The sequence below is a fragment of the Apteryx mantelli genome, chromosome 11 (genome assembly GCF_036417845.1).
Source record: "Apteryx mantelli isolate bAptMan1 chromosome 11, bAptMan1.hap1, whole genome shotgun sequence".
NCBI classification, from domain to species: domain Eukaryota; kingdom Metazoa; phylum Chordata; class Aves; order Apterygiformes; family Apterygidae; genus Apteryx; species Apteryx mantelli.
In genome coordinates, this window is record NC_089988.1 from 22886954 (window position 1) to 22895648 (window position 8695).

Below are 8695 nucleotides of genomic sequence, written 5' to 3' on the forward strand. Positions count from 1 at the left end.
ACATCCACTACTCTCCTCTCCTCCACAAGTACAGCTCCATAACACACTCCTCATCAACGTGAGGCTGAATGGCCTGCAGCTCCCCAGGTTGTCGTTGTGGCTGCTTTTGAAGATGGGCACGACATATTCCTTCTGCTGTTCATTGGGACCTCCCCTGATCTCCACAACCTTTCAAATATGATAGAGAGCAGCCTTGCTGTCATAGCAGCCAGCCCTCTCAATGTCCATGAATGCCAGCCATCCAATCCCATAGACTTGTAGGGGTTGAGTTCTTGCAAGTCATTCCTCACTCAAGACTTAGGCACTGCAGGTTGCTTTTCTCCTCGGGAGTCCTGACTCTAGGCACAACAGCTCAGAAGACCTTGCTGGTGAAGACTGAAGCCAGGAAGGACTTGAGTTCCTCACACATATCTACATCTGCTTCTACTAGAATCTCTGCCCCATTCAGCCATGAGCCCACATTTCCTTGTTTAGTCTTTTACTGTCACTGAAGCAGCAGCAGCTCTTCTTCCTGTCCTTCACATCCTCTGCAAGTGCCTCTGTCACAAAGGAGCTTTGGCTTCCTTAACACCATCCGTACTTTGCTGGACAATATTTCTAAATTCCTCCTTTGCAGCATTTCCCTTCTTCCCCTTTCCGTATGCTGCCTTATTGCCCTGGAGATCACGTGGGAGCTCCCTGTTTAGCCAAGCTGGGGTCCAGGGATGTCTACTCTGAGAGTGACTGCCCTGCAATGCCACTGCCTGCGAGGCGGCATGCCTAGCTGGTAAGGTGAAGGCTTTCCTGAGTTCCTGTCTGTCTCTCTCTTCTTGCCTCCCTTGGCAGCAGGATCATGGTGCTGCTCCTTCTTTCCCCACCTGTCCATATTGCTCCTCATCTTGTTCTTGTGCTCTCTGGTTTTGGGGGGGGAGGGCGGGGGGGGGGGGTGTTCAGCTGCAGTTCAGACATTGATGCTGCAAGTTGTGCAGCAGAGGGGTTTGCATGGGAATGAGGTTGCCCCAGCCCCCTTCTGACTTGTGGAGCTCCAGAAAATGCAGTCCGTGGGGCTGGGAAATGAGCTGACTCTCCCTTAAGGAGAATCCATCTCCAGTCCTAACAGTCCTTTGACCGTTTCCATATAGTGTCCTGGCAGCCTGCGTTCTGCCCTCTAGAAAGGCACTGCTGTCTCATAGCACCTCTGTGATATCTGAGCGCCCCATGAGGAAGGTGCAGAGATGCTGAGAGTATGGAGATGGTGGTGGGAGGCTGTATGTGGGCATCTGAAAAGAGCCCTGTGTGTGCTTGGCTAGAAGGGGAGTGTGGAGAGCTCCCTCAGGTGCCTGGAGAAAGGGTGAGAAGTTTGGAGATGTGCACTTTGAAACTGGACTCGTGTGCTCTCAGCAGGGGCTGGTTTCTATCTAGGGCAAGATATGAGTGTGATCATCCTCCAGCTCCAAGAGAGAACTGCAACATTTGGGGGTTTATTTTCTTGAAAAGTCTCTCCTAACTTCTCAATGTCTCTTCTTTGCACAGTCCCTGATGCCTGGACATAGCAAAATGTCCAACAGCAGCTCCCTCAACGAGTTCCTCCTCCTGGCATTTGCGGACACACGAGAGCTGCAGCTCTTGCACTTCTCGCTCTTCCTGGGCATCTACCTGGCTGCCCTCCTGGGCAACAGCCTCATCATCACAGCTGTAGCCTGCGACAACCGCCTCCACACCCCCATGTACTTCTTCCTCCTCAACCTCTCCCTCCTCGACCTTGGCACCATCTCCACCACTGTCCCCAAATCCATGGCCAATTCCCTGTGGGACACCAGGGCCATTTCCTACTCAGGGTGTGCTGCTCAAGTCTTTCTGTTCCTCTTCCTGTTTGGAGGAGAGTATTTTCTTCTCACTGTTATGGCCTATGACCGCTTTGTTGCCATCTGCAGACCCCTGCACTACAGCACACTCATGGGCAGCAGAGCTTGTGTCACAATGGCAGCAGCTGCCTGGGGCTGTGGTTTTCTTTGTTCTGTCCTGCACACTGGGAACACATTTTCAATACCACTCTGCCAAGGCAACACAGTGGACCAGTTCTTCTGTGAGATTCCCCAGATCCTCAAGCTCGCCTGCTCAGACTCCTACCTTAGGGAAGTTTGGCTTCTTGTGGTTAGTTGTTGTTTAGTCTTTGGGTGTTTCATTTTCATTGTGCTGTCCTATGTGCAGATCTTCACCGCTGTGCTGAGGATCTCCTCTGAGCAGGGCAGGCACAAAGCCTTTTCCATGTGCCTCCCGCACCTGGCCGTGGTCTCCCTGTTTGTCAGCACTATCATCTTTGCCTACCTGAAGCCCCCGTCCCTCTCCTCCCCCGCTCTGGATCTAGTGGTGACTGTTCTGTACTCGGTGGTGCCTCCAGCAGTGAACCCTCTCATCTACAGCATGAGGAACAAGGAGCTCAAGGATGCAGTGAGGAAAGTGATTCAGCTGGTACTAGCTCAGCAGCAATAAGCGGCCCATCTTTCCTCACAAGCCATTTCCAGTTTTTCTCAGACAGCTCTTGTGTTTTGGGCCTTCTGCCTGTGATAGTCATGTTTTTACAGAAAAGTTTGAATTCATCCCTCTTCTCCAGAGGCACAAACCCTGTCTGCCTGACTCGGAGGCTTTGTGTAAATCTGCCCAGACTGTGTCAGAGCTGGCCTCCCTTGCAGCATCTTTGTAATAAAAGGGGATTTCATCAGTATGCTGCCTGAAGACTGGGCTCTTCTTCCAAAGTGGGAGCCAAGAATGCACTCAGGAAATTGCACCCAAAAAGGCACTCTTGCCTTGCCTGCGTTTTCCATGGGCTAAGGAGGATGTGTTCATAGGGTGATGCGTGAGGGAATGAGGGCTGGTTTCAACCCTCACTTCAGGGTGCCCAGTGGCCCAGGAGAGGGTGAGTGCTCAAGAGGTATCTGCTGGGGGCTGTCTCAAATATTAGAGGGCTGGTGACAGATGCCCATCCTTCTGGAAGGCAATATGGAGCCACCCGGTTGAGCAGAGGGGATCTCCAGGGACAGCATGTGCCTGGGATGGGCAGTGAGTGGAGACTCCCAAAACCAAGTGGAGTCACCCAAAGGTAAAGGGCTAAACTGAGGAATGCATCAAATCAGGGCTCTGCAATCTCAGGAGAGGCAGTGGGGACTCATCAGGCACAGGGAAGGCAGCCTCAAGGGTTGTTCATGTCACCTACAATGAAAACCATGGCTGGATCTAATGACACAGCTGACCCCATCCTGAGCCATTGGAAATGCTTTGTGATTGCTCTGAGCATCTTCCACAGCCACAGACCCTGGGGAGGGGCTTGTCAGGTGTACTGATGCTGGGCCAGCTGGGTCTGCACTGACTCGCATGGCCAGTGTGGAGTCACCCCGGGGGCCCCACAGCCTGCTGGCCCTGCAGAGCAGCACCACCAGCCCAGGGCCCTGTGGGGAGCACAGGGGAGGGCTGCAGGAATGGCCAGGCCAGCACAGACACACTGACCTGGGGAAAGGCTCTCTGGGGATCTGGGACAACCCTGGAGAAGAGCAAAGGAGCAACTGTGTCCTACTGAGGAGGAATAAATGAAAATCTGTTTCTGTGTGTGTCAGCTCGGGGCAGGCTGCTCTGTCACTGGAGCTGCATGAGGAGCCCCAGGACCAGGACTCGTGTGCTGTGCTGGGCAGAGGGGCTGCCCAGAGGGGCTGCAGGCAGCCAGGGTTAAGGATCTCCTGGTGATGAGAGAAGTAGAGACACAGAGTGAGTGGCCTCCATTTCCTTGTGCCATTGCTGGCCTCCAGCCCTGGGACTGATGGGCTCACACCCCTCTCTGCCCCCCTCGAGCTGCTGTGCCCTTCAGAGGGGCTGGGGCTGTGGAGTGAGTGCCCAGAGCTCTGCAGCCCCCTGCAGTGGGCACTGCTGTGGGGCCACCCCCAGCCTGGGCTGCTCTGCTGGGTGGTCTGGGGAGAGGGCAGGGGAGGTGGGGAGAGCTGGGGAGGGTCTGGGCTGGGCTGGAAAGAACTCAGGAGGTGAAAATGCCAGCAGGCAGCTACTGCATGTGAACAGCAGTGTGGGAGCACATGGCTGTGTGCTTGCAGGGCAATTGCAGGTCTCCTGGGAAAGGCACCAGGACATGGTGGGTGCAGGAGAGAAGACCCCAGGCTGTTCCCTGTGTTGCACAGACACACTGTGGAAGCTGCCCCAGGGCCATCGTCCAAGACCAACCCCTCACATCACCCCTTTCCAGCACTGGCTGCTCACCCCAGCTGTGGGGTTGTCCACGGCCAGCTCCATCCTCCTGCAGGTCTCTGTATCCTGACAGACGGGAAAAGGCCAGCCTTCCACGGCTTTTCTTCCGCACCAGATCTCGGCAGATTCTGGAGCACGGTTGTTTGCTGACCCCCACGTGGGGCACAAGTCAGACTGGGTAGGGGCCCTCCAGACTCCAGGGGAATTTTTAAGAGTCATTTAATAATCCGCCAGCCCTTTCCATGTCCAAGGTCTCTGGTTGCACCTCCAGCTGTGCTCTGGCTTTCCTCACTCCATCCCTGCATGCACAGACAATGTCTCCATGATCCCTCTGGGCAGCCCGTCCCTTTTCCACCCTCTGTGCACGTCCACCCCAACACCCTGAGTGCTGGTGCTGCTGCCAGGGAAGAGGTGGAGGATCCCTGCAGCCGTTCCTCAGGGATCTCCCCAGGGAAACGCTGTGCTCGGTTGCAGACTCAGCCCCAGCCCCAGCATGGCAAAGGGGAGCTGCCCTCTCCCGACTCACCCTGGCAGTGCCAGCCCCACCTCAGCCTACCCTGGAAAGGCTCCAGCACAGCCCTCAAGGGAGCTGGAGCTGCCTCAGGCCCAGGGCAGTGTGGCAGCAGGAGGGTTTGAAATGGGCCCAGCAGCAGCAGTGCCAGGAGCAGGGGGAGGATCAGGGAAATTGGGGCGAAGACCCCTGCCCTCAGCTGCATGGCCGGGGCACTGGACGGGTGATGCCTTTGTGACCGGCCAGGCTCCAGGTGCAGGGTGGATGCCCGCTCCTGGGTGGGAGCACTGGGATTTTCATGGGCTTCAGTGCAGCTGTGACTGTGGTGAAGGCAAGTGGGCAGAGCCAGGCACACACAACTATAAAGGCCAGGGGTGGAAAAGTCAGTGTGGGGCTGCTGAAGGCTCTTCTTCTCCTCCCCATGGGGAAGAGCCCCCAGGCGATGCTGGACTCCAGTTTGGCCAATGGGAGGGAGGCACAGGGAGGGTGGAAGAGGCATATGGAGTCTCTTGGGGTGCATGAGGGAGCTTTCCAAAGCCCAGGGCTGAGCCAGGGAGGGACCTTTGGATCTTCCCCCCATGTTCTCCCAGCCAAGCTCATTCTGCCCTACCCTAGGTGCTTTCCTTCCCCTGCCAGCTGTGCCAGAGTCAAGGCTGAGGATCAAGAATTCATGGAGTTGCAGAGGAGTTTTGGTGGGAAGGGACCTCTGGAGGTCTCCAGTCCAACCTCTTGTGCAAAGCAGGGCTTGTTGGAGCCCTCCAGTCTTGTCTGGTCATCACTGGACTGTGCCTGACCCCAGTTACCATCCCCAAACCTGATCTGCTCTTCTTGTCTGGGCACTGTGGGACAGCACCTCTTGTCAGTGGGTCCCTGCCCTGCCTGCCTTGCTCACACCCTCAGTTCCTGGCTCCCCTTCCCACACAGAACAGCCCTGCTGTGGGGTTACGGGCGATGCTGGTTGGGGCAGGAAGCAGACCCAACTGGACAGGGATCAACCCAAGTAATATTGCTGGCACCTGCCTCTGCTATTGGATGGTGCTTAGAGTGACCCCAGGGCATTTGCAATGGCAGGAGATGTGTTTGGGCGTGCACTAGCTCCAGCCTGTGGTGTTTCACTGAGGGTGCAGGAATCACTCTCCAGTGCCCCTTCCCTGGGCCTCCTGGATCCCCAATGCCTCTCTGGGGATTGCAGAGCCCTCGTTTCCCCATGCCTACCTGGATTTAGTGCTCCACCTTCTGGTCACTCCATCATGGACCATCCCTCATTTTGTGAGACTCCACTCACTGCCCACACCAAGCACATGCTGTCCCTGGAGATCCCCTGAGCTCTCCTGGGGGCACAGATTCCCCTCCAGAAGGATGGGCATCTCTCATCAGCACTGTCACCTGTGGGACAGCCTTGGGCAGAAAATTCAGAGACCATTCACCAGCTCCACTGGCACTGGTCACTGAGAGATGAACCCTGGATCCAGCCTTCAGTCCCTAACAGATCACATGTAGAGTCTGAGCTTGTCCCCCAGATCCCATGGAGTTCACAAGCAGAAGAGCAGACCCTTTTGTGGTGCAGTTTCTTTGGGTGTATTTTTGACTCCATTTTCTGAAGAAAGGGCAGACTTGGAAAGGCCTTGAGAAGAGAAAGTCTTGCTGCTGTTGGTGGACCTGTCTCCAAGAAAGCTGCGGCCCCCACGCAAAGGCTGCAGCAAGGAAATGCCTGCTGTGGCAGTGGGGCAGGAGTCCTGAGGAGCAGAGGGTCTGTTCCCACATGTTCTGTCCAGTATCTCCTCCCCTCCACTCCCACTCCACTTCGACTGTTGGAGCTCTGTAGAGGAAAGGGACCAGCCCATGGTGACACTTGGCTGCCACCCTCAAAGGATAGGGGTGTGAGATCACACCCTGACTGTGGCCAGGGGAGCTGAGCTCTCCTAATGGACACGGGACCCATGGTCTCACCCCACCTGTTTTCGTCTGAGCCTGACTCTGTGCCCCTGAGCTCCCTTGGTGTCGAAAGAGACAGTCCTGAAAGAGACCCTGCAAAGGGAAACTCTGCTCATTGCACTGGGGGCATCGGAGGGAGCTCAGACTAGCGGGCTCTGACGTTCCCCCATGTCTGCTGATGAAGAGGGAAGCCTGCCTTCGTGTTTCGACATGGCGTCTGGGTCAGATTCAAATGAGAGATTCCTGAGAAGCAACATGAACCAAAATTTTTTTTTAATTACAAGAATGTATCAGAGAAAAGTAAGACAGAAATAAATGCATAACACAGAGCCTTGATGCCAAATGCACTGTGCATGATGAGTGGATGCACATGGGATGATTATTGGTGCTGCCTTTGGATCCATTGAATGAGTTTCTTCAGTGCATCCTTGAGCTCCCTGTTCCTCATGCTGTAGATGAGGGGGTTCACTGCTGGAGGCACCACAGCGTACAGAACAGCCACCACCAGATCCAGAGCTGGGGAGGAGAGGGAAGGGGGCTTCAGGTAGGCAAAAAATGCAGTGCTGATTAACAGGGAGACCATGGCCAGGTGAGGGAGGCACATGGAAAAGGCTTTGTGTCGTCCCTGCTCAGAGGGCATCCTCAGCACAGCAGTGAAGATCTGCACGTAGGACAGCACAATAAAAATGAAACACCCAAAGCCTAAACAGGCACTAAACACAAGAAGCCCAACTTCCCTGAGGTAGGAGTCTGAGCAGGAGAGCTTGAGGATCTGCGGAACTTCACAGAAGAACTGGTCCACGGTGTTGCCTTGGCAGAGTGGTATGGAAAATGTGTTAGCAGTGTGCAGCACAGCATTGAGAAAAGCACTGGCCCAGGCAGCTGCTGCCGTTCTGACACAAGCTCTGTTGCCCATGATGGTCCCATAGTGCAGGGGTTTGCAGATGGCAACAAAGCGGTCATAGGCCATGACAGTGAGGAGATAAAATTCTGCTGAAATGAAGAAAAAGAAGAAAAAGACCTGGGCAGCACATCCTGAGTAGGAGATGGCCCTGGTGTCCCACAGGGAATTGGCCATGGATTTGGGGACAGTGGTGGAGATGGAGCCAAGGTCCAGAATAGAGAGGTTGAGGAGGAAGAAGTACATGGGGGTGTGGAGGTGGTGGTCACAGGCTATAGCTGTGATGATGAGGCTGTTGCCCAGGAGGGCAGCCAGGTAGATGCCCAGGAAGAGTGAGAAGTGCAAGAGCTGCAGCTCCCGTGTGTCTGCGAATGGCAGGAGGAGGAACTCGTTGACGGAGCTGCCATTGGACATTGGCTTCCACCGCACACGGGGAACTGTCCAAGGAGAAAAAGACAGGGACAAGTTAGGAAAGACTTTGAAAGTTAAATAAATAAATTAATAAAATATTCCATTTCTTATTAAAAATCCCACATTGCTTCTTTCTTTTTTGGGAGGCCCTTTGCCTAGTTCCCTTGCTTGAGCTCTGCTTTGTGCTGCCTGAGTGTGTCATGAGGAGCAGGGACCTCTGCCCATGGGCTCCGGAGTAGTCAGTCCTGCTGTACCTGAAGAGGGTTCCTGGGCATGGAGGTGACTAGCTCTGACACTCACAATTTCTGTCAAATGAAATCCACTCATTTGTGTAAGGTCTTTTCAGCATCTTCACTCCCAATTCTAAAGAATGAGGTTTGAGGAACAGAATTTTAGGGATTTTTAAATGTTGTTTATTTTCTTTGAGATGCCCCTGTCACCCTTGGGGAGTGCTCTTTAAAAGTAAAAATCCTTGGCATTTCTACTGTGAGTCCTGAAAGGAAAGCACCCACTGTCACTTGGTATAGAGTGAGGACAGCCAATGTGTTTTAGTCTCATTCCCAGCTGTCCTGTGCTTCCACCACTTTGAGCTGGAGGATGATGTTACCCTAAAAAGAAACCAGCCCCTGCTGAGAGCACACGAGTTCAGTTTCAAAGTGCACATCTCCAAACTTCTCACCCTTTCTCAGGGCACCTGACGGAGCTCTCCA

At 54.4% G+C, this 8695-nt stretch overlaps 1 protein-coding gene across 1 annotated transcript; it reads right to left on the minus strand.

The window, feature by feature from the left end:
- Positions 1–7052: 7052 nt before the first annotated feature.
- On the minus strand, positions 7053–7787 carry LOC136993025 (olfactory receptor 14A16-like; the record flags this gene model as incomplete). Its single annotated transcript, XM_067303043.1, has 1 exon — positions 7053–7787. A coding segment is annotated over one exon (735 nt), but the record flags the coding sequence as incomplete, so codon positions are not given.
- Between the last annotated feature and the right edge of the window lie 908 nt (positions 7788–8695).